The sequence below is a fragment of the Gobius niger genome (assembly GCF_951799975.1).
Source record: "Gobius niger genome assembly, chromosome: 9".
NCBI classification, from domain to species: Eukaryota; Metazoa; Chordata; class Actinopteri; order Gobiiformes; family Gobiidae; genus Gobius; species Gobius niger.
The window spans coordinates 7,201,110-7,227,191 of NC_136860.1; the positions used below are offsets into that span (position 1 = coordinate 7,201,110).

At 45.5% G+C, this 26,082-nt stretch overlaps 1 protein-coding gene across 2 annotated transcripts in view; it reads right to left on the reverse strand.

Moving 5' to 3' along the window:
- The window catches only part of trpm2 (transient receptor potential cation channel, subfamily M, member 2), a 69,063-nt gene that overhangs the window by 12,111 nt on the left and 30,870 nt on the right, over nt 1-26,082 (reverse strand). For both annotated transcript variants that reach the window (XM_079562832.1, XM_079562831.1), the window contains exons 10-22: nt 23,910-24,031; nt 22,435-22,800; nt 21,447-21,581; nt 21,246-21,375; nt 19,480-19,625; nt 19,287-19,399; nt 10,483-10,578; nt 10,176-10,404; nt 8,521-8,639; nt 8,307-8,439; nt 4,562-4,733; nt 3,642-3,822; nt 2,501-2,682 (exon numbers count right to left, since the gene is read on the reverse strand). In XM_079562832.1, coding sequence (XP_079418958.1) covers nt 2,501-2,682; nt 3,642-3,822; nt 4,562-4,733; nt 8,307-8,439; nt 8,521-8,639; nt 10,176-10,404; nt 10,483-10,578; nt 19,287-19,399; nt 19,480-19,625; nt 21,246-21,375; nt 21,447-21,581; nt 22,435-22,800; nt 23,910-24,031 — 2,124 coding nt within the window. The remainder of the gene's footprint in view (nt 1-2,500; nt 2,683-3,641; nt 3,823-4,561; nt 4,734-8,306; nt 8,440-8,520; nt 8,640-10,175; nt 10,405-10,482; nt 10,579-19,286; nt 19,400-19,479; nt 19,626-21,245; nt 21,376-21,446; nt 21,582-22,434; nt 22,801-23,909; nt 24,032-26,082) is intronic.

Genomic DNA, 26,082 nt, shown 5'->3' on the forward strand with positions numbered 1-26,082 from the left:
ACGATCATAAACGTGATGTGTATGTTATTTGTATGAACTGTGTTTGTTGTTTCCCTTTTGATTGATTGAACGACCATAAACGATCGATAATGATGTACAAGCCTGAACTCCTGCATCTGCTGTTTGCACGAGTGTATGCTGAAAGTTTGTCATGTCATGAGGTTTCAGATGCATGAGGGATGAAGGGGACGTCTACAGGAGTGTTTTTCAACCACTGTGCCGTGGCACACTAGTGTGCCGTGAGATATTGTCTGGTGTGCCTTGGAAAATTATCCAATTTCACCTAGTTGTTTTTCTTTTTAAACAAATTAATTATTATCCGCAAATAATGTACCGTTTTCGAGTGTCTGTGCTGTCTAGAGTAGAGTAACCATGTAATAAATGCTCCATATTAAGTCGCTAATTTCTTTGAAACAAGAGAAATAGTGATGCATGGATGCGGCAGGTGGCGGTGACTGTGGCACTGTGGCTAGTGAGACTATACGCTGTTCCTATTCAAGACACTTTGATGTGAACAACTGAATATACACTGCGTTCCAAATTATTATGCAAATTGGATTTTTGTGTCAAAAAGGTTAAAAAAAAAGCAATAATAATGAAACTCATGGATGGTATCGTGTCTTGGGGCTCTATGAATCACTGACATAAATCTCAGAGACCTGGGATGAGTAGTTTTCAGGTTAAGCCCAGTTAAGGGAAAAACTACTGAAAAAGGGTGTTCCACTCTATTATGCAGATCATCATTTTCAAGCAATATGGTAAAGAAAAAGGGACTTTCTGCTGATGAAAAGTGTGAAATAGTTGAATGCCTTGGTCTAGGTATGAAAACCTTCGATATTTCATGAAAGATGAAGCTTAATCATCATACAGATAAGAGATCTGTGGATGATTCAGAGCACACTCCGTTTTGTGCCGATAAGGGCACAATATGGACGGTTTCTGCCAAAAAAACACATCAGATTATGAGAACAGATGCTACAAAGCAGCATACAGTTATTTGAAGCTGCTGGTGCCTGTGGAGTCCCCCAAACAGCAAGGTGTAGGACCCTCCAGAGGCTGCAGTTGTGCATAAACCTTCTATCCGGGCCTCCTCTAAATGGTTAATTGAATGCTGATGAACAGAAACGGCTGCAACGGGCTCAGGAATACATGAGGACTCATTTTCAAACAGTCTTGTTCACTGATGAGTGCTGTGTAACCCTGGATGGTCAACTCAATGGAGTAGTGAATGGTTGGTGAATGACCACAATGTCCCAACAAGGCTGTGACGTCAGTAAAGAGGTGGCGGAGTCATGTTTTGGGCCAGAATCATGGTGAGAGAGCTGGTCGGCCCCATTAGGCCCTTTTAGGATCCCTGAAGGTGTGAAAATGACCTTTGAAAAATATGTGGAGTTTCTGACTGACCACTGTCTTCTATGCTACAAAAAGAAGAGCCGTGCTTTCCCTAACAAAATCCTCTTCATCATGACAACGCACCATGTCCTGCTGCAAAGAATACCTCTGCATCACTGGCTGCTATGGGCATAAAAGGAGAGAAACTCATGATGTGGACCCCCTCCTCGCCTGACTTCGACCCTGTTGAGAACCTTTGGAGCCTCAACAAAAAAAACTTCTATGAGGGTGGGAGGCAGTTTTCATCCAAACAGCAGCTCTGAGAGGCTATTCTAACATCCTGCAAACAAATCCAAGCAGAAACTGTCCAAAAACTTACAATTTTAATGGATTTAAGAATTTTGAAGCTGCTATCACACAAGGGCTCCTATGTTAAAATATAACTTGACCTGTTAATATTTTTTTGATTGAAATAGCTTTTGATTTCAGTAAATATGACCTCCCAATGCTACAAATACAACAAATGACCATTTTCAGTTAATTACGAGCTTTAAAATGTATTAAAACGATGAGTTGCATAATAACTTGGAACAGTGGATTATGAGGTTTTTACAATATTTATTTTTGAAAAAAATACTGTTATCACTAGGAAATTTTTTCCACCACATTTAAATGATCCTCTACCAGTTAAAGACTGAAAAATTATGCTGACTCTCATTTGAGTTGACAATTTAGAAAATCTTAGAAAAATGTCATTTGCATAATAATTTGGAACGCAGTGTAGGCTTCAGGATTACATTTTTAAATATTTTCTGCTGGTGGTGTGTGATTTTTTCAATGAAAAAAATGTGCCTTGGCTCAAAAAGGGTTGAAAAACACTAGTCTACAGTATATACTGTAAGTTCTTTGAACTCACTTGGTGGTCGAACCGAGGGCAGCGGTGGCTACAATTGTTTTTTACAACCACCGGGTCTGGAGTGAATAAATACTATGTGGAATTGTGTTGTGTAGAAAAGTGCTATGTGTATGTTTGTTTTGTCGAGTTAGCATTAGCCATTAGCTTCATGACAAAACCACTTGTCAAAGTTTTATCAATGTTAAATATTGATTTATTAGGTCGTGATCTCAGACAGTTGAGTAAAGCCTGATGCCGCAGCTTGTCACTCACTGAAGTGTGTGATGGGGCTGGCTGGTCTCCGCAGCAGAACACTCCACAGGAACATGTACAGGTGACTGAGGAGGATGAATGGGGGCGGGGCCGCGGGCCGGCTGTGGTACTCCTTTATTAACTCGTACCTCTGGAACTTCCATATACGGTCAGTGTTGTCCTGCACCTCCTGGAAGGTAAAGCTGCGCCACATCACAAGTTAACAGTTAGTGAATGTGCTAAACAGACAACAAGCATGTTTATTGTGTGTTCCTCTTCTGCTCACACAAAGTACACACTCCTGTTCATGTCAGGGCAAAGCCTCTCACTTTCTACTTCCTGTCTCTGTCGAGTGCACCCATGTCTTCTGACTGCTCCTGGCTTTCGTGCTTTTTTTCCTGCCTTCCTGTCTTTGTCTGACCTTTTTTTCTCTTGGACCCCCCTCACTAAACTGTTGACACATTCATTTCAAAGACTATGCAAATAACTGCACACACGTCCCCTCGATAACCACCCCTCAATCCTGCCTTCATGACCTTTTCTCAACTCCCATGTGAGCTTGTGTACTGTGTATATCCCATGTTTCCTGTGATGTTTTTGTAATTTCGCATATCTTCTTTTGTAAAGCGCATTGAGTTGCCTTGTGTATGAAACACATGAGAACATTAGAACATGCGAACTCCACACAGAAAGGCCCCGTTCACGTGGGAATCGAGCCAGTGACCTTCGAGCTGTGAGGCACGAGCGTTAACGTGCCACCGGGATATGAACAAATCCCTCTGAAAAGATTTTCAAAACATTGTTAAGCCAAAGACTGTAAAGTTTGGAGACTGTCGGAGCTGCTACAGTGGAGATGTTGTTGAAAAATCTCCACATCGACCACTGCGTGAAAAATGTCTTAACCAAAGGAACCAAAAAATACGAACATATTTCATAAAATCCTTCTGTCTTTGCTCTGGCTTCCTGTTAATTTTAGAATTGATTTTAAGATTTTATTGCTTGCTTTTAAAGAATGGATTTTCAATGGATTGGCCCCTCAGTGCATCACGGACCTTATGCAAACACAAGGTATGTTTCAGAGCAGCAAACAAAGTATTCAATTGGATAAAAGCTGACATGAAATGTTCTTTAAAGGAGTCCAAAGAAACCAGCAGACACTCACTTGAAGATGGCTATGAGAAGATTGAGCAGCAGGATGTTTGCGAAGAGCAGGTAAACGCAGAGCATGATGATGGTCAGCCACTCGGGGAACGCCGGCATTTCGTCCTCATTCAACACCGGACACCTTGGCTTGAGAGGGTCGCTGCCGTTCATGCTGCATGCGCTGATGTCGAACTCCGTGTCTGTAGACAACAGACAGACGTGACCATGTGACCATGTGACCATACAGGGGCGGAAGGGGACTGAAAAACAGCCCTGGACTCTGACCAGCCTGGCCCAAATTAGCGTAATTGTGCACTTCCACAAATACATATTTTAACCTCTTACCCACCGCCTTAACATTAACGAGTGCATTTTCCCCAGTTCGGCTTTTTATTTTTTATTTTTTGACTGGTATCATCAGCAAAAAGAACGGGAAAGGTGGCCGTAGAAACAGAAGTAACATCATTAATATAAATAATAAATAATAATGGTCCCAAAATTGAACCTTGTGGCACATCATACTCCACGGAATTCCTTTTAGATTCATGTTTTTTTTATACTGGGCTTTACCCAAATCTAAAAGCTTCTCGACTGGAGATCAACAATGTAACGCCTCATTTGAAAGCTAAGACCTACAAAAGTGATGGAAACTTTTCGTCACATTGCCACATTTTTGTCCTATTTTTGTTGTTTTTTTAACTATTTTTTCAATCATTTTTTGTCCGTGTTTTTCTCATGTTGTTGACTTTTCATCCTCTTTTTCTCGCTATTTTGATGCTTTTATTTTTAGCTTTTAGATTTGGGTAAAGCTTGATTGAGGCGGGACTGGTGGCCCTAGAGCCAGTGGCCCTTCTGAGCTCTTCCAGAATGGACTTATGGCCAGTCCGCCCCTGTGACCATATGAAGCCCCGCGCGACAGCACGGTCACAATGCACTCACTGTCGATGTTTTTGGGCACGTCTCCGAATATGGTGAGGTAGGGCTCGTAGACCGCCCCGCGCAGGATCCAGCCCAGGCGGTCCTCGTTGTGGATGAGGATGCCGTGTTTGGCCACGCCGTAGGCCACCACCCAGATGCTCAGCAGGAACATGAAGAAGAACATGTCCATCATCTGGAAGTGGCAAGTCAAATGTCATTTTGCAGATACAGATAACTGCTCATACTTCGTCGTACAGTTTGGTATAACCTGGTATAACCTGATAGAGAAAAATGGACGTCATATTCAGTTTCTGCATTGCAAAAATGTTCTTAATTAATTAAAATAATGTAAACACCTCACAAGAAGTATTTTTTTGTAGCCCAGTGTTATCCTCCATACAGTCCCTGGGTCACTAGAAATTCAAATACACCCTAATATCAACTGCTTTTTTTTCTTTCTTTTTAGATGAAAAGTTGCATAAGGCATCTTTAATCCTTAAAGGAGACATGTTGTATTATGTGTATTTGCACAACTGAATATTTCACAGTAGATGGCAAAAAGACTTGCCATATGAAGCTTATGCGCAAATTCAACCTGGAAGACCTATCAGCTGCATTCATTCATCACCTCATCACCGGCAGCGCACTCCAATCATCCAATCATGGACTCCGATCAAGCCGCACCTTCACAACAGCCAATCACCGCAGCTGCTCATCCCCTCAGCAGCCCGTCATCGCTCAGGATCCCCTTTTTAAGCTTCCTGGTCAATCACTCAGCCGCTTGCCAGCCGTGCTACGACCCTCCTCCACCCCTTTCTCCGCCTGGCTCCTCCTCGGCTCCGCTCATCAAGTGGCCAACCCAGGTCTCCGCCACCACCACCAGGGTCCAGGCTCCGGGGAAGATCATGGCTATCATTCGTCAAAGTCATGCATTCCATATCGTTCGTTCAGTCTTCCGCCGGGGTCTGAGCCCCAATAATAATTCATGTTCGTTAATAAAACACTCATACCGTCATTCCGTTTCTGTGAGTCTTTTCAGGTTGAAATACTGTTACACCTCGAAAGGAAGCTGCTAAAATAAAGCTCGAAAAACAACTTCCAGCAGAGATGTTGACCAGCGGTGTAGTGGAAGTAATTACTAGTACTGGTATCTCTCACGAGCTGGACCCTAAAAAACAATTTCTTTATGTTTCAGGACAGACTCTACCAACAAATCAAAGGCACAGCCATGGGAGCCATGTACACACCAAACTACGCTGGACTGTTTATGGGCCTATGGGAGGAAAGACATTTATTTCATGATAATCCTTTTTTACATTGTATCGAATGGTATGGCCGCTACAAAGATGACCTCTTCTTTATATTACATGGCTCTGTGGAACAACTTAAGAATTTCCACACCTATCTCAAAAATACCAACGAAAACATCAAGCTCAGCCTCGAGCACAGTGGGGAATCAATCAACTTTTTGGACCTCCTTTTTTCCATTGACGCTGGTGGTGAATTGCATACCACCATACACCGCAAACCAACTGACCGAAATACTATCCCAAGTGCAGACAGTTTTCACCCGCAGTCGCTCATTTCTAACATCCCCTATGGACAGTTCCAGAGACTTTGCAACAGCAACACAGATTTTGAGTCCAAAGCCGCTGATATACTACACTGAAAGCAACCCGGATCAGGCTCTGGTCAGAGTTAAAACGACTCGCAGAAAGGACCTTCTCAGTAAAAAACTATCTGACAGATCAGAGTCACCTCTCATATGACATCAAACGTATCATCTTAAAAAATTGGGATATACTCCTGAGTGACCCAGTACTCCAACCAGTTTTCCAGGACCGTCCCCTATGCACCTTTCGAAGAGCGCCCATACTGAAAAACCACCTTGTAAGGAGTGCCCTGCCTTTACAAAAAAAACAAAAACATGGCTTTCTCAAAAACAGGGTACCTTCAGATGCGGCAGCTGTAACCATTGCAGCAATGTAGTTCGGACAGACTCATTCATTGACACTTTCAGTGGTAAAATATACAAATGTCAAGGATTCGCCAATTGCAACACCACCTTTGTTGTTGGTTATTGGTCGAATAAAATGGAATTTTGAAGAAAGACTGGCTGAACATAAGTACGCCATACAGACCCAAAACATACTGTACTCTATGGCAAAACACTACATGCAAGCAGGCCACAGGAGCCCAAATTCACTAAAAGCTCTGGTTATCGAAGTCATTGCGCAGAACATGGGCGGTGACAAACTACAACGCCTCCTCTGCAGGGAGACATTCTGGATCGACCGCCTCAAAGCCTTGACTTACCCAGGTCTTCATGAGGAAATAGAATACAGGTTGTTGTGTGTGTGCGTGTATATACATATATATTTTGTTTGTGATCCCACGAGACTGTTGTTGGTCATGCTCCACACTGTATAGGTAACTGTGCTCCTCCAGTTCCTTGTCTGTTTGGTCTGTGATCGATGTACATTTCTCTACAATCTAAAATTCTTTGTTGTGTGTAAAAAAAATGGAATTTTTTTGTTGCATTGGAACTTTTGTATATTCATTCATTCTTTTCTCTGCCCATGTTGCAGTTTGAAAAAATGCACCAAAATGTCTTATAACGTCTATGGTATACGTCACGTGTTTGTGATCATGTGAGACCCCCTTTTTTAAATGGGGTGCTCACCCCTGTGATGCCACTTACCCTGATACCCTTACACTTTTTTTCACCCGTGGAAAGATAAAAAAAAACACCGGACCTGGAAACCCTGACTTGGGTAAACACACGAAGTCCAGAGCGAGGCGAAGGTAAGCCATGGAGCGGGACTCAGGAGCATCAAATGGAACTGCACTGTATGTGATGCCACTCACCCTGATGAAGACTCAGTAGAGTTGAAACGCGTCGGTCACGCTTTTTAATAAATCACCCTTCTTTGCAAATTCAGAGTGCCTCAGCTCATCCTCTTTTCTTAAGTATTGTTTTCCCCCACGCGTTTGATGAGCACCTGATTTGTAAGTTTGCTTGCTATTTCCTTTGAGCAAATTTACTCCCTTACTACGCGGTGATCCAGTGAGCACTCTGCCTTTTCTCTCCCATCATAAAGGTGTTTGGACTACAAAACAAACCACTCAGAACACATTTTGATTTCAATCGCTTCAATCGAGTTTCAAACTGTGCTGGAGTTCTTCCTGAATTTACTTATACAGTGGTATAAAGAGTGGAAGTATTGTTTAGGCAACCTCATGTACAGGTTTACTCAAATCTTCATACTGTTACTGAAACAAAAATATACCTCCATGTGTGCATTCTTTGGGGTTCCTGAGCATTCGTATTGAATGTGTTTGAAAATACTTGGCTCTAAAACAGCCCAGGGAAGAGTTTTCCTGGAGCTCCCCCCGCAGGCAGCAGTGAGTATGGCTTGGTAAAGACAAACTGTGTGTGAACAGACTTTGAGCAGATCTGCTCAGATCCAGTGTTGGATTATGGGTTTGAAAATGTGGAGAACAGTTTTTCTGTATTTCCCATTACGCAATATAACAAGGCACAGATCTGAGCGCTTACAGCAGCAGAAGAAGAAACCAAGATGAAGAAACGAAAGTGATGATCACTCAAAAGATGAATGAATAAAGTGAAATATGTTTTGGATGGAATAAAATTGCATTACAACATGGCAAGAAGCTCGAAAAAGCTGATTTGCATATGTCTTTAAGATAACAACCTCAATGTTTAATTTATAAATGTCTAATTCCCTTTTGGGCCTCTACTCACCATCCTTTTGACGATAATAATTTTGGGCCCCAAAGTTCTACTGATAGTGAAGATAGCCATGAGGCGCAGGCAAAATATCATGAAGTCGATGCAGAGGACGATTTTACCAGCGTAAAACAAAGTGTCATCCAACCTGAATGGAAAAACAACACTTTCAGATTTGGGAAATTACAGATACATAAATTAATTGCAAAAAAAATAATTATTAACTCACCTGAATCCCAGGCCGATAATGAAAAGGGCGATGGACAAAACATCCAGAATATTCCACAAGTCGTTGATGTACATTTTGGCCTTTTTATGAAACCCAAAACCGTCAGGATCGTAGAACAGCTGTCAAATACAAAGACATTGAACAATAAATTGATTGCTGACTTGACTTTTTCCCAGGAAACCATCCAGCTCCAGCCTGGTTTTACCAGACCCTCGTACTTACTTCGTTTCGTATAAGGGTCTGGACCTTCTCAATTGAGCTCCGTTATCAGGTGGGAGGGGTGAACTCCTTTGAAACGATTTGATCTGATTTTCGCTAGCGTTTGGTCGTGACGTATGTGATGCGCCCGAGTGAGTGAAGCAGCTATCAGCTATGCTCTTGGGGACATTCCTTGCACATTCCAAGGCTTCAATTTTAATTTCTGGATATTTGGGAGCCGAGCCAGGACGGATTGAAGAGCTTCCATTACTTTCGTATCCGCCGCCATTGCCAAACAACAACCCGCAAATAGGCCCAGATGCTTGACGTCACCTACAACACCCGCCTCCCCCGCTGGCTGAATGGCAGGTAGAGCGTAAATCGATGTAACGCGGCCACTGAGATCAAGCCCAGATGTACATGTGGGGAAATAATAATTGACCGGAGTTTATGGATGGGTAAGTTCAGGCTAATCCAGCTCCAGGCAAAACGACAATCCCCTATCCAGTTATGGTTTCGCCTTATGTGGAGAGCCACATAAGGCGAAACCATAACTGGATAGAGGATCGTGTAGTGGTTAGAGAGGGGCTTTTGATGACCCAATCTCTGGACATAAAATCTGACCCTAAAGGTATTGATTATCAGTTGAAAGAGTTAATTTATAAAATTATCTTTCACTAGAATGAAGCCTATTTTAGGCTTTTACTCTGAATAATTGTCCGTAAAAGGTGTTTAACCGTTGTTGGTTGGAAATATGTAAGTTGTAGTGCAGCCTCTGGGCACAGCTCCTATACATGTGGACTGCCTATTAAGGCCAACATGATAGACGCTCACATCGTAGCTGAGAGTGCATGCACTTGGATCAGAGTTGCCAGGTCGCAGCAGCTAAACCCGCCCAAGAGTGTCTCAAAAAAAGCAGAATATATTATGAGATCTGATGGTGCGCAGTCCCCCTGTTTTTTCCCTCTTGGCCCCAGAACATAAGCCTAATAGGTTGTTCTGTATGCCTTTATTTGTCGAAAATCTTGCTTGAACTATAAATAAACCCCTCTAGGAAAACCGGGGACACTTTTTTTCACCCGTGGAAAGATAAAAAAAAACACCGGACCTGGAAACCCTGACTTGGATAAACACACGAAGTCCAGAGCGAGGCGAAGGTAAGCCACGGAGCGGGACTCAGGAGCATCAAATGGAACTGCTGAATATCGCCCCGTTCCCTTACTGTGTTTAAACATTGAAGTAGCAGTCCAGAGAAAGTTATATTTTAGGGGTGTGGGGGGATTTTTCAAACAACGCACCTTCCCTTGTCTTCCAAACACTGGACAGGGGAGTAAAGAGGGCCGTGGTGCAGGCGAGTGGGTAAGTGACAGGCACAAGTGTTTTGCAGGTTCTCACACCGTGTTTTCACTGAAATGCTAAACTTGCAGAACATCCTAAAACATTGCAGAAGGCCTCACCTGTCGGATCTCCTCACAGACCAGGGAGAAGATCCAGATGTAGAGCAGGATCTCAGAACCCGAAGGCACGGGCTGGAAGTCGACAATCAGCACCACCGCGAACAGCATCAAGAAGCCAAAGTAGGACACAATGTTCCAGTAGAACTTCACCTGAGGAGAGCTGTACAAAGACACCAGGCGCATCCATCCATCCAAGGGCTGGACCTGCATCTCTTCAGACAACTCACCCCTGAGCAAAGGGACATTTCAGCTTCAGTATCATGAGAAGACACTGTTGCGGGTTTGTGAAGGTATAACATCTACGTACAGGCCGCCAGACTTGTGCATGACACTTCCTGTAACCGACTCGATGGTCTTCATCTCCTCTTTCTTCTCAGCCTCTCTCTGGATAGCTTCATCTCGTCTAGGAAAATCAGTTTGTGAGAACTCTGTCAATTAGCATCTGCAATGTCCAAAAAGTGTCACAGGTGAGTGCAAATACTGCAGAAAAAAACAACAGACACCAAATTAGACACCAGCCTCTAAACATGAAAAAAACATTAAACGACAATCAGTAAAATTCAACGTAAGAACCAAATGTGTAAAAGGTAATTGCCCGACATAGCCTTTGCAACAGTCTATATATGATGTACTGTGTGACGGAGTGACCCCGTCCGAGCCCGCGGGAAAGATACCGCGACCCACCTAGGACCTAACGCACACACCTCCACACTCACCTGTTGCTCGGTCCCGTTTTCCCTCCGTCTGTTCCGCGTTTGCGAAACGCTAGTATAGTTCAACGTCCATCGCGGGGGTCTTGGGTGCACACTAGGCCGTCGCTGAACCATCTCCCTTCCATAACCCCGTGGTCCACCAAACATTCTTCCACACCTCCGTGTTCCCCATCCATGTCCCCACGGGCAAACCGAGCATCTGCACTCTTCCGGGTATATTGCGTCACACGCGGGACGCCGGCGCATGACGTCATCATGGCCAGCCCAGTTTTCCATTAGTTAATTATAATAAAGTTAAAGGGTAGTTTCTGGGCTCTGAGTATGCTAAAGTAGTTAGATTGATATTCTGCGTGTGTAGTAAATTGTTCAGGACTGGTTGATACTGTTTTAGGGTAGTAAACAGTACACTGGTGGTGATTGGCTGGGGGGAGGGGCCAGTGAGTATAAAAGAGGGGCGCCCTCTCACCCCATCCAGTCTGCGTTGGTCCATCTACAAGGGAGGTAACTATGAGAGCCTTGTGTGCCTCATTATTGTAAATATTGAAATTGTAAATAATGTATTGTTTGTTGGGTTTTTTTGTAGTAAGCACCTTGGGAACGTCGTTTGTATAAAGTGAAAATAAACAGATGGTGTTATAAAAAACGTACAACCTTGTCACGCCGTTTCTAACACTATCAGCCATACGAGCCCCGTCACAAGTGGTGTCAGAAGTGGGATGGCTGGCGGGGGAAAGAAACGACGTTCCCAACGGCGAAAGCTTGAGGAGGAGGAGGAAGAGGAGCTGGACGCTGCCGAGGAGTCCGGAGCGGGTGCTCAGCCCCTAGGGGAGCTCCTTGACCTATTGAAAGGTTTTATGGCGACTCAGCAGAGAAGAGAGGAAGGTCTGCTTGGCGAGCTACGCGGCCTCCGGGAGACATTGCATCCAGCCACTCCTCGGGAGGACAATTTCGGCGGGGAGGAGACCCCGAGGACAAGCAGTCCGCGGGTAGCACTACCGACACCTGCACCTAGGAGGAGACGGGAGAGTGGTTCTACAGCTTCGCACCGTCCGCAGGAGGGGAGCTCTGGTGATCTGGGCCTAGCACAACCCCAGGTGGAGCAGAGACCGTATGCGGGGGAGCCGAAGATCCCGCCTTACCAGATGGGGGAGGATATCGAGAACTATCTGTTGCGCTTCGAGAGAATGGCAAGGACCTGGAGATGGCCAGAGACTGAGTGGGCCTGTCGCCTTGTGCCTCTCCTATCGGGGAAAGCTTTGGAAGCGTATACAGCCATGGATGAGGAGGAGGCGCACTGCTACTTGGATTTGAAAGCTGCCTTGCTTGCCAAATTCGACATATCCTCGGAAACATACAGACAGCGGTTTCGTGCCTCGACTGTTCCGCAGGGAGAGACGCCGACTGAGACCTACCATCGTCTGAAGGGCCTGTACCGGCGGTGGGTTCGTCCGGAGCAGCTCACCAAGGAGCAAATCGGGGAGATCATCATCCTGGAGCAGTTACTCCGCGTCCTGCCTGCAGAGGTCCGCACCTGGGTCAAAGAGCATGAACCACAGGATGGCCTGACGGCAGCGAAGCTGGCGTTGCAGCACCAGAACGCACGGCGAGGAGGACCTCCACGCTTCACCAGCTCAGCGCCACGACCGGCTCAGCAGTCTGTCCCGGCCGGGAACACCGGAGAGTCCCGCTATGACTCACGAGGTACAACCGGCTCTGCCACAATCCAGCCAGTATCCGGTAAGCCTTTTCTTTGCTATCACTGTCAGCAACAAGGACATAAAGCCTCGGTGTGTCCAGCTCGAAGGGACAAGCTCACGGGTGCCTGCTATGCACCTCGGGCAGAGGGTGAACTGTGTACTAACCAGGGCTTGAAGGAGCATACATTGAGAACTGTGACTCTGAATGGCCAACAGGTGACAGCACTGTTGGATAGCGGCAGTTTTACTTCTCTGGTGAAGAAGAACTTGGTACCGGTAACCTGTGTTGATTATGGCCTAAAAACTGACATAGTTTGCGTCCATGGGGATAGTCATGCATATCCGAAAGCTGAAGTGACGGTGGTGATTGATGATCAACCATATTTAATGACTGTTGCGGTAGTGGACAATTTACCTGTTGACATGGTTCTGGGCACTGACTTACCTGTGCTCCTGGGCCTGTTACAGAAAACAGACTGGGGGGTTGTTGGGGATGTGACTGTGTGTGATGTAACTGGCAATGTTTCATGTCCTGTGGTGACTAGGTCCCAAGCTAAAATGGCTTCAGAACCCCTGCCAAATTTTGATGATAGCCTTTTTGAGGGGGGCACCAAAGGGCCAAGAAAGTCCAAGCGGCAAAAGCGTTTTGAAAAACAGCTAGTGCTAAATGACAAGGTTTCGAACAGCCTAAAGGTTGATGAACTGTGGGAAGTACCAGAGAATATTGCAGAGTTACAGAGGCAGGATGTGACCTTAAAAACCTGTTTTCAAAAAGCGAATGCTAATGTCAACACTCATGCTAATGTTACTGGCAAAGAACAGTTTATCATAGTGGATGGGGTGTTGTATGTCGATAGCAATGCTCATAGACGTCTGGTTGTCCCTGCGTCTTGTAGGCAATTGGTAATGCACGTTGCGCACACGCTCCCCTGGGCAGGGCATTTTGGCCGTCACAAGACCTATTTACGCGTCAGTTCTCGGTTTTATTGGCCCGGTATGTACAATGACATCCGCACATACTGCGTCACATGTCCTACCTGCCAAATGACATCTCCTGTTCGTAAATCTGATAGGGCACTCCTTCATCCGCTCCCAGTTATCCAAACTCCGTTCCGCAGGATAGCAATGGACATTGTGGGCCCGTTAGTCAAAAGCGCACGGGGTCACCAGTACATTCTCGTGGTCTGTGATTATGCTACCAGATACCCCGAGGCGTTTCCTTTACGTACCATCACTGCTCCTGCTGTTCTCCGGTGCCTGGTCCAGTTGTTCTCGAGGGTTGGGATCCCAGATGAAATCCTGACAGATCAAGGGACTAATTTCACCTCTCGTTTGTTGCAGCTGTTTCACAAGCAGTTGGGGATCACAGCCTTGCGAACCACCCCCTATCATCCTCAGACTGACGGTCTCGTTGAAAGGTTCAACCAGACGCTGAAAAGGATGCTTCAGAAGTTTGTAAGCGACACAGGGAGGGACTGGGACAGATGGTTGCCATTTGTTCTCTTTGCCTATCGGGAGGTACCGCAGGCGTCCACTGGATTTTCGCCCTTCGAGCTCCTGTACGGGTGGGAGGTGCAAGGACCCTTGGATTTGCTGGATAAAGCATGGACTGCATTGGAACCCAAGGCCAGCGAGCGGAGTATTGTCCAGTACGTGCTGCAAATGAGGGATCGACTGTCCAGGTACCGGGTTGAGGCTGAAGAGAACCTGAAGGAGGCTCAAAAGAAGCAGAAGACCTGGTATGACCAACAGGCCAGGCGAAGAGATTTCCCGCCAGGCCAAAAGGTCCTCTTACTGCTTCCCTCCTCCAACAGCAAGTTGTTGGCCAAGTGGCAAGGCCCCTACACCATCACCAGGCGGATGGGACCTGTGACCTACGAGGTGCATCAGCCGGATAAGAAGAGGCCCAAGCAGACCTATCATGTGAACCTCCTGAAGGAATGGAAGGAAATCTCCCCAACCCTTCCGGTACCGGCAGTCCTGGTGAGGGAGGTGGAAGTGGAAGAAGAGGAGGACCCTGGTGTTCCGGTAGTGACAAATGCTTCCGAACCTCTCATCGCCCACCTCTCGGTTGACCAGGCGGCTGACCTTCAGAAGATTTTCCGAGACATGCCATCACTCTTCACCGCGGAACCTGGCAGGACCACCTTGATTGAGCACGTGATTCGGCTGAAGGACCGCAACCCTGTCCGTCAACGGCCTTACCGCGTTCCTCAGCAGTTGGTGGCACAACTCAGGAAGGAGGTGGAGTCGATGCTGGAACTTGGGGTCATTGAGCCGTCAACTTCGGAGTGGTGCAGTCCAGTCGTGATTGTCTTCAAAAAGGATGGGTCTCTGCGCATTTGTATCGATTTTCGAAAGCTCAATTCCATTTCCGAGTTTGATGCTTATCCGATGCCAAGGATAGACGACCTCCTGGACCGCATTGGCTCTGCAGCCTTCATCACGACCCTGGACCTGTGTAAAGGCTATTGGCAGGTGCCGCTGGAGCCCTCCAGTAGACCCTACACCGCATTCAGGACACCAGCCGGACTGTTCCAGTTCACAGTAATGCCTTTCGGTCTGCATGGTGCCCCTGCAACTTTCCAGCGCCTTATGGACAGAGTGCTTCAGGGCTGTGACACGTTCAGCGCAGCTTACCTGGACGACGTGGTGGTTTTCAGTAGTTCCTGGGAGGAGCACGTCCAGCACCTGAGGACCATCCTGGGGAAGATTGAGACGGCTGGACTGACCCTGAATGTCGCCAAGTGTGAGTGGGCCCGCCATGAAACCAGATACCTGGGCTATCAGCTGGGAAGAGGAGAGGTACGACCCCAGATGGATAAGGTTGAAGCTATCCAGAAGTGTCCTCGTCCTCGAACCAAGAAGGAGGTGCGATCCTTCCTGGGCCTGGCTGGATGGTATCGGAGATTTGTGCCACAGTTTGCCACGATTGCAGCCCCACTCACTGCCCTGACCATGAAGGACCAGAGGAACCCAGTGGCTTGGACTGGTGAGTGTGAAACTGCCTTCAGCACCCTGAAAACTCTCCTCTGTTCCTCTCCAGTGTTGCGCAGTCCGGATTTCAGTCGCCGCTTCCTGGTGCAGGTGGATGCCTCAGATGTAGGCCTTGGGGCGGTCCTTGTCCAAGGGGAGACCGGAGCGGAGCAGCCCGTTTTGTACCTGAGCCGCAAGATGTTGCCTCGAGAATCCAGATACTCCGTGGTTGAGAAGGAGGGACTCGCCATCAAATGGGCTCTGGAGAGCTTGAAGTATTACCTGCTTGGGAGAGAGTTTGATCTGGAGACGGATCATCGAGCGCTCGCCTGGATCAACTCGATGAAGGACCATAACAGCAGACTGACGCGCTGGTACCTCTCGTTGCAGCCCTTCAAGTTTGTAATCAAGCACCGGTCGGGGAAGTCTAACCTGGTGGCCGACTACCTTTCCAGGTTGCCAAGACTTTGTCAACCTCCGGGAGGAGAAGGATGGTGTGACGGAGTGACCCCGTCCGAGCCCGCGGGAAAGATACCGCGACCCACCTAGGACCTAACGCACACACCTCCACACTCACCTGTTGCTCGGTCCCGTTTTCCCTCCGTCTGTTCCGCGTTTGCGAAACGCTAGTATAGTTCAACGTCCATCGCGGGGGTCTTGGGTGCACACTAGGCCGTCGCTGAACCATCTCCCTTCCATAACCCCGTGGTCCACCAAACATTCTTCCACACCTCCGTGTTCCCCATCCATGTCCCCACGGGCAAACCGAGCATCTGCACTCTTCCGGGTATATTGCGTCACACGCGGGACGCCGGCGCATGACGTCATCATGGCCAGCCCAGTTTTCCATTAGTTAATTATAATAAAGTTAAAGGGTAGTTTCTGGGCTCTGAGTATGCTAAAGTAGTTAGATTGATATTCTGCGTGTGTAGTAAATTGTTCAGGACTGGTTGATACTGTTTTAGGGTAGTAAACAGTACACTGGTGGTGATTGGCTGGGGGGAGGGGCCAGTGAGTATAAAAGAGGGGCGCCCTCTCACCCCATCCAGTCTGCGTTGGTCCATCTACAAGGGAGGTAACTATGAGAGCCTTGTGTGCCTCATTATTGTAAATATTGAAATTGTAAATAATGTATTGTTTGTTGGGTTTTTTTGTAGTAAGCACCTTGGGAACGTCGTTTGTATAAAGTGAAAATAAACAGATGGTGTTATAAAAAACGTACAACCTTGTCACGCCGTTTCTAACACTATCAGCCATACGAGCCCCGTCACATACTGTATTAGGCGGTTGCATATATGAAAAAAAAACACCTAACCCCAAAAAAATTGCTACAAAAGGTTTTTCAATGGTTTTCTGTAGTATCAGGTGTGCTTATTAACATACTAAAAGTCTACCAAAATCGGACCACTGGAAAGGTCTAATTTTCAAGATGGCGTCCCAGAGGGTGGCGAGATCCTTAAAATGCCCATTACTCCTTTATTATTCATCCTAGACAAGTCACTTTGGTGTCTAACCCCATGTTTTGGGTGTCTAGGAATCCAATGGGCTTGTTCAAATTGTAGTCACATGATCACATAATTATGATATACAAATCGTGGACAAAGACTCTATATATTAACATTAGCAAGTTGTCATGGCAACGGCACACATTTTCAACGCAACCTTTGCTTCCCAGAGGCTTAGCGGGACATGGATGGGCTCGTTTTAAAGCCCCAACCCTCTTCTTCCCAACGCAATAAAAGGTACGTCTCTACGACATTTACTCGCGGAGATATTCACTGAAGTCTGCGAGGCAACTTGCTAATGTTAATATATAGAGTCTTTGTCCACGATTTGTAAATCATAATTATGTGATCATGTGACTACAATTTGAACAAGCCCATTGGATTCCTAGACACCCAAAACATGGGGTTAGACACCAAAGTGACTTGTCTAGGATGAATAATAAAGGAGTAATGGGCATTTTAAGGATCTCGCCACCCTCTGGGACGCCATCTTGAAAATTAGACCTTTCCAGTGGTCCGATTTTGGTAGACTTTTAGTATGTTAATAAGCACACCTGATACTACAGAAAACCATTGAAAAACCTTTTGTAGCAATTTTTTTGGGGTCAAACCATATATGCAGCCGGCTATATGTAGGATCCAGATGTGTAGTTTACATCAGTGTTTCCCAACCAGAGTGCCACGAGCAGAGGCGTCGTTTGCCATTTGGCAAGGCAGGCAGCTGCCTGGGGCCCTCAACAATCAAGGGCCCCCACAAACTAATCCATTATCTATAAGATTGCATCAAACGCTTGATATTCAGTCTTCCTAATGACTTTGGTATTGTAATTACACAATCTCTCCACCTACACTCTCTGGCGCTGTTCATCCCCATCCTGCTGCTGCTTTAGTGAGTCATGGTTCCCTAATGTTAACTTATAAAGAGCAGTGGACAGACATCTTACTCATGTCTCCACCAGATTATATTTTTCAATAGTAAAACCAATGTATTGTAACACTCATTGTGACCCAAAGAACCTCAGCCTTCTGTTCAGAGGGAAACGTATGCAGAGAACTGTATTATCAGGTGACCAGCTCCTCTCTCCCAGTGCGCAGTACACAGGGCGGCTGCCAGAGGGCCCCTTACCGACATTCTTGCATGGGGCCCCTTGGTACCCTAGCTACGCCACTGGCCATGAGAAATCATCAGGGGCGCCATGGAAATTTCATAAGATCAGCATGGTGTAAATGTAAGTTGCTTCCACAGGACGGCAATGTAAACATTTCAAATTAAATTGTATTCCACAGTTTGTTTAACTTTTTACAGGAGCAATTGACCTAAGCTTTCCTCATAAATGAACAAGCTGCATGGAGCTCTGTCCTCCGCGATCACGCACCTCATGTCAGATCAAAAGTCCTTTTTGTTTCTTTGCTTATCACTCATTTGCATAAAGCCACAAGGCAGAGTTTTTGATCTACAACTTAGCTCTTAAAACAAACTTTAATTTAAAACAAAATTTACCAAATGAACTTAAATTACCTACATTTCACTATATATTTTCAACTACAAAATTGAGGCCCGGTTTAAATGAATGGTTTTATTTCGTTGACACATTAGTTATACTTTTTCAGAAGGGATTTTGGAAAAATATTCAAGAACTCAATGAATCAGGCTAAGGATTAGATATAAAACAATGTTAAATCCAAGACTGTAAACTTTCAAGTCTGTACTGACATGGAGCAGCCAGAGGGAAAACAACAAAGAGAAAAAATAAAATAAACGTTCACCTATTTCTCCAGCATTACTTTAACAAATGCTGAATTAACTATGCAAAATAAAGATACAAGAGACAAGAGACATGGAGAGGAACAAAGTGGTTCAACAGCCCATAAATACTTACAAATGGACAATGCTAACCAGAAAGCTACGCTAGCTACGCTAGCTTCATGCTACGTATACTAACGTTAGCAAAGCGATGCTAACAAGTGCGATTTTCGCTTCTAGTGAACTATTTGCTGTGAATAAACATCCAAATGGATCCGATTTTGGCTTGATTTTATTGCCGTGTGATAAATATGTTTATAGTCCACCAGAAAATGGCTAATAGGACTGATTGTGATTCCCATGAGAGGTTTTCTTCCCTCTCAGCTAGGCCGCGGCCCCGGTAAGATGTGCTGCCATCTGTATTCATAGAACCATAGTTACATCTGTAACTTTAGTTTTAGTGACAGAGTTCATACCTATAATCCAGGAAGGGCATATAGATGAGTGGACAGAATATGATGCACACTAGGACTCTCCACACTGGGTTTTCAACAGACAGCTCTCCACACCAGATCTGAGTCAAGAGACCCTGGAAAAACACAGGCCCAGTGTCCACAGTGAACAGTCAAACGTGATTTTTCTTCCGTACCTATTAACACGGTGGCGTACCTGAACACCGGACTGCGCCACAAAGTTTTGATCGTCAGCCTCCAGTGCCATTCGCAGACACGTGGTTCTGCCCCAAAATGGCGACACTCGAATCAGCAGTTTCTGTGCACGCTCCTCATCACAGCTGTAGCACTCACTGAAAACATCTGCAATCCAGAAATGAATCATTATATTGATTTGTCCAGGCTTTGAAAACTACTGGGCACCAAATACAGCATATACTACAGACGGCATCTTTGGACTGGCCCATTAATGATCATGTTTAAAGCTGCCAGAGGGAAACATGGAGGGGACAGCCCATAAATACGTAACAGAGAATGCTAATCATAATGCTAATATTAGCACCATGCTGCATATAATGCCAGCTTCAAATGCTGTTTTTCTAGTCTTCTGGACAATCTGCAGTGAAACAACATCCACAGTGACTTGAACTTTGTCGAAAACAGAAATAAGGGAGAGTGCCACACTCTCGAGACGCAGGAGCATTTCTACGCCCTACACAAGACGGTCCAGATGGCACAGGACTTCAGCCGCTTCTGTTCATCAGCTTCAATGAACAGTTTAGGGGAGGCCGGATAGAAGGTTTATGCACAACTGCACCAGCAGCTTCAATTACATGTGTGCTGCTTTGTAGCAGCTGTTCTTAATCTGATGTATTTGGCAGAAACCGTCCTCATTGTGCCTTTATCTGCACAAACCCGTGTGTGCTCTGAATCAGTCACAAATCTCTTAACAGTACCATGATTGCGCTTAATCTGTCATGAAATATCGAAGGTTTTCATACCTAGACCAAAGCATTCAACTAGGTTCTACTAATTCACGCTTTTCATCAGCAGAGATCCTTTTCTCTTTCCCTTCTTGCTTGAAAATGGTGATCTGCTTGTTGATGTGAAAAAACATCCCCAATGACCTGATTTTTACTGAAAGTTGTCTGTGTATGTCAGTAGTTTGTCAGAAAGTGGCTTAAAATAAACAAACTTCCTTCCCCCTCGGCTAGGCCACACCCTCTGTATGATGCATTGCCGTCTGTATCTATATATCTTATTCACCTTATTCCGGAGCCTCACGTGGGCGCCACCATTAATTGTGCCCGTCCCTTTTCTCCTATCTGTTAACATGGGACTGGAGAAGTCCACACAAAATCAGTCACTACAGGAAAACAAAGCCGTTTTTCGGCCGCGCTGAGAAACGGTGCAGTGTCGACATGTTGGTGCAAATGAACATTGGACATTTTACACAAATCAATCGACTAAACATCAGATTTGAGCGGAGAATATTTTCCCTCGTTCTCCGTTTAAATGAACGGGCTTCGCGCTCGAAGTGTCTGGACAACGGAAGTGCCGAGACAAACCAAAAAGTGGCAAAAGTGGTCGGGGCGGAATAAGGTGAATACCGGAAGTTTCCGTGGGCACCGCCATGAATTGTGCCCGCCCCTTCACTCCACTTAGTTTACATAGGACTGCAGATGTCAGACAAAATTAGTTACTACACGAACATTGAGCAACGAACATTTTCCCTCGTTCTCCGCTTAATGAACAAACTTCACGCTCTTAATAAATCATTTTGTAATCTACAACATCACTGATTTTCAGGTATAACCTTTTAGTATAAATGCTGTCAGTCCTATGGGATAACTGATCAGGTATAAATGTATAGAAATTCATTATGATTGATTTACCAAAGTGACTGGGCCGGCCCTCGTCTCAACACACATCACTGTTTTACTTTATCTTTCCATTGCTGTTGAGTGAAAAACAGTGTTTTACCCATGGCTCGCTTCTCGTAATGATTGGCGAGCTCGATCATTTCTGCCCCTTCATCAGCGTCGTGGCCCTCTTCTGCCAGTTTCTTCAGAATCTTACTGGCGGCCAGAGCGGCAGCCATACAGTCTTGGCACTGGCGGTGGAAACAGTTTTTCAAGGCATGAAGTTTAAGCTTCGAAACTGAGCTTTATGAATTTGAATCACCTCTTCCCAGGCGATTTCTGCGAGTTCTTTGTTGTTGTGGATAATGGCCCAGAGGAACAGGTCCCTCTCTGGGTTCCTCTGTGGATCAGGACTTTCCTCTCTGAATGTACTCTGAGAGCCCAGGCTTTTGGAGAGCTGCAGGGGAGGAAGCAACATTTTAGAAAAAGAGAAAGCTTGTGTAGTTACGATTTTTTTTTGGATGTTTTATTGCTGTATTGTTTGAATAAATCAGCTATTGCCTTGTGACTGTGGAAACTTTTAGCCCCTGTGCACCGTTGTTTGTAACCTTAAACTTACAGCCCGTTTTAGCGCTCCATTGGTGTAGTGAACATCGTCGTTTGCCATTTCCATTTTATACCCTAGCATTGCTATTAATCATGGATTAATTTCAAATAGAGAGATCGAGAACTAGAAACACTAGAATGTGAAACTACGGGAGACTTTGTTTCAGCTGTTTTCAATCAATATTGCATTTTCTAACCAACAAAGTGTGAGATGTCCACAATAACTAATAATAACTTTATTTTTTATTATTTAATCCTAATAACTGTACTATAAATATGACTTGAATTGAAGAATAAAGAAGAAGAATTATAATAGCAAGTCTTCTTTTCTGAATCTTGGGCTTTAAAAAAAATCCCCAATTGCCAACGATTGCCTTTTTTTTCTTTGCGCCGACGTTGAAAGGACAATTCATGCTTTTATCAGTTCACGAATAGACCATTGTAACACACTTTATGTCGGTGTTTCTCAGTCGTTCCTCAGCCGCCTCCAGTTGGTTTAAAATGCAGCAGCAGGTTTTTGAACAATCACACCCAGACGTCAACACATCACCCCAGTCCTTTTCTCTCCACTGGCTCCCAGTATCTTTTAGGATTGATTTTAAAATTTGCTTTTTGTTTTAAAAGCCCTCAACGGCCTTGCCTCTGCTTCTCTGTCAGAGAGAAGCGTGACCGTGTGTATTTCCGTGTGTGCGGTTGAAGCTTACTGAATCAGAGGCTGTAGACATGTCCAGGTGGTAGACCGTGGCGGAGGACGGGTAGATGTGCTGAGTGAAGCTGCCCAGCAGGCGGCGCACTTCTTCAGACACGTGGCTCAGTGAGATGGTCTGGCTCTGGGTGGAGAAAGCCCGCGGGCGCATTTTGAATGGAGACCTGCCGAGGTTCTGAGCGGCGCTGGCGCGCTTGGCCAGCCTGCGCAGGAACAGGCAGTTGGGCAGCAGCTTGTAGAGTTCACACAGAGTCTCCTCCTGAAGGAAGTCCCTCAGACTCACGCCGTTCTCCAGCAGGAGGCTCACAAAGTCAGGCTTGTTCCCAACCAGAGCCGTGAACATGGCCGTGTGGAGCTGCTCCGACTGGAAGTAAAGTGTACAACAATCAGCAAAAAAAAAGTGTAATCCACAAAGTATCATAAAACAATGTCCGTAGTGCCCAAGTACTGCACATAGAAAAGTATATGACTCGATCCTATTATGAAGAATACAGAAAAACAAATGGCCGATGCCAATATGCACAGGAAAACCTTTGTGCTTGTTTTTTATATGTGTCTCTAATCTGTGTGTGATGCTTCTAAGCTGTAAAATTTGTCAGTGTTTAACTGCAGCTGCAGGGTCTGCTTTATTAGGACATTGGGCTGATTTATTCAGGACATTTATGTTTAGTATACTAGAGGGAGCTTGTTTGAAAGACCAAAATCAGCAGATTCCAAAACAATACAGTGCCAGGCGGGTCTGTGGCCTGTGACAGACAAAGACCGCCGTAAACTCTGATGGGAGGGACGAAAGGCAGGGGTCATGCTTCAGGTGGAGCATGTTAAACTTGTGTTTGTCGCTGTTAACCTGCAACAAAGAGCCACGTTTGCTCTCTCTCTTGCAACACAGACATACGTGTTTTGTTTTATTTATGATAAGTGCATAAATCAGAACACAATGCGCGTTAATACACTGTAAAAGAAAAAAGCATGCAAAATTGCACCGCGTTATAGTGAGGGACCACTGTATAACAATATTCATCATGTTTTGAATTATACCTGGTGTGAAGAAACATTGATTTAATGTCAGCATCTTATTAGCTACAGTTACTAGTGTAGCATTATCCATTCGGTTCACACACGACGTTATTCAGCTGGAACTCTGTGAGGTCAGAAGTCGGAAGTCCCCTCCCCCCCAATTTATGATTGGTCCTGACAGGCCAGTTCACAGGAAAGCTCGTCTCATTGGTCAAAGTGATGCCACTGGGGATTCTGATTAGTTGCTGGGAGGGACTTTAGAAAAATATAATTATGTAATATTACTAACGCTATGTCAAATTGCAGACCCTGATTATGTGCAATCTGTCAAATTTGTAAAACATTTCACCTCCAGACTATCAAGAACAGGTATCAGTGGTAGATGGAAAACAATGCCATGCCTTGTTCTAAATTTGCAGTACTTTGCTTGAAGAACATGTGTAACTTGCGACCCACCTTCCATTGGCTCTCATCCGTGAATATCTCTGTCTTAGCGATGTCCACTCTGTTCCAGGCCACAGCCAACTCCAGCTGCCTCTGGTAGCTCTCACCGCCCAGACACTCGCCGCTCCTGGACGCTGAGGAAATAAACAAAGATTACCTTTATTGTCTCATGAAGTGAACATGAAATTACATACAGACAAATGAAACAAGTCTGCTAGCGTCACTGAGCAATCAGGACGTCATTAGTCCAGTGTAAAGGCTCATTTTGGTCACTGCCTTCCATATATTGGATTTATGTGCTAATATACATACATGTGCGTTGTAGCATTAGCCGTTTTGTTAGTCATCATTTTCAAGTGGGAAAAATCCCAGACACCAGAAAACCAGATATTTACTATTTAACTGTTTGCACATTTCCTGTCTATTTTGCACACGCTGAGTGTTTCTGAGAGCTCACTGCATTTATGCTTCCACTCATTTCTGATAGGTGCATAGATACACACTGTGACGCGTGGTATAACAAGGGGAAAGAAATTCTGTCATGGAAATCGCTATTTTTCTTCTTTTTTTTTTCTACAGGACTATAAGCATATTTAGCCCACACAAATAAAATCAAGTCAAAACCGGTTCCTTAGGAGTGTTTTGATGTAGCAGATTGTCCACTAGAACTGAAAAACCGGCGCACACCACTATTCTTTGTTAAGTACAAATACGGGCCGTTGAACCCCTTTGCTCTTCTCCATGTCTCTGTATCTTTGATAACTCTAAAATACATCCAGAATTCAGCATTTGTTAGCATAGTGGTGGAGAAGAAGGTGAAAGAGTAGCCTACCCATTTGTGGGTATTGTCATAGATGCCATTTATATTTATTGCTGCCAGACTCTATCACAGTCTGGTGCCTTGACTTTCCAGAACTCTGCTCTGAGCCATGGGACTATTAAACTCTACTTCCACCAGCTCAACAACGTCCCATCAGCCTCACTGTCTGCTCTGGTCCCAAGACCCAGCTCTCGATCTCAGCATTCAACCAGATCCACCACAAACGAAAGTTACGTATGTAACTACGATTCTATGAATCCCGGATGACTGCCAGAGGCGGTGCTGTAAGCACTGAATGTTCCCTTCGCACATGACCCTGGATGACGCCTCAGAGGTAATATATTCCCACGTCATCCAAGCCTCTGTTCCTAAAGAATCTTCTCATGAAAACGCAAGGATTCTGAGTGACAGAGAAGCTCTGGCGGTCATCTGGGATTCATAGAACCGTAGTTACATGCGTAATTTTCGTTCTATTTCATCCCTCCTGACTGCAAGAGGAGGTGCTGTAAGCGCTGAATGACTAGTACCATCTACGTCACGAGGAATCCTGAGCACCCACCTCACTAAGAGGATCCTGAAGGCCCCTGGAGGAGAGCATGGCCCAGAGGATGAGAGGCCTCTACATTGACGTTGTAGAACCTGGTGAACACGCTCAGGAAGCCCATGACGCCGCAGCACAAATTGTTTCCAACGGAACGCCCCGCATAGCTGCCCAGGCAGTGGACACACTCGTAGTAGAGTGGGCCTTCACACCGATCGGCAACGCGCGACCCCCCGCTTCGTAAGAATGACAGATGACATCCATTATCCAATGGGAGAGACGCTGTTTAGACAGAGGGCGACCCAAATTAGGATCTCCATAACACACAAGTAACTTGTCCGAGCGTCTCATACCGGCAGTAGCCGCAACGTATGCCTCCACAAACAACCAGACTCATCCCCAGTCACTCCGGAAGGCTGCAACCGCGCCAACTGCAAAGATTGGTTACAATGGGAACCGGATAACACCTTAGGTACAAATGCAGTGTTTGGCACAAGGTAACACCAGTGCCGGCCGGACTTCACCTAAGACAGGAGGGACTAACAGAAAGGGCATTTTACTCACCAACCCTTTTAGCAGAGACAATAGCCAACAAAAAGGCAGTCTTACAAGACAGCCACTTGAGATCCGCTTGCGCCAAAGGCTCAAAAGGAGGATGGGAGAAAGCGTGGAGAACCACAGGCAGATCCCAAACAGGTGCCTGCGGGACCGAAGGCGGGCGCAACCTACGTAGTACAACCATCAATTTCAGCATGATGAGTAGAGATCGCTGCTACATATACCTTAAGCGTCAAAGGAGAATGACCCTCATCAAATAGAGACTG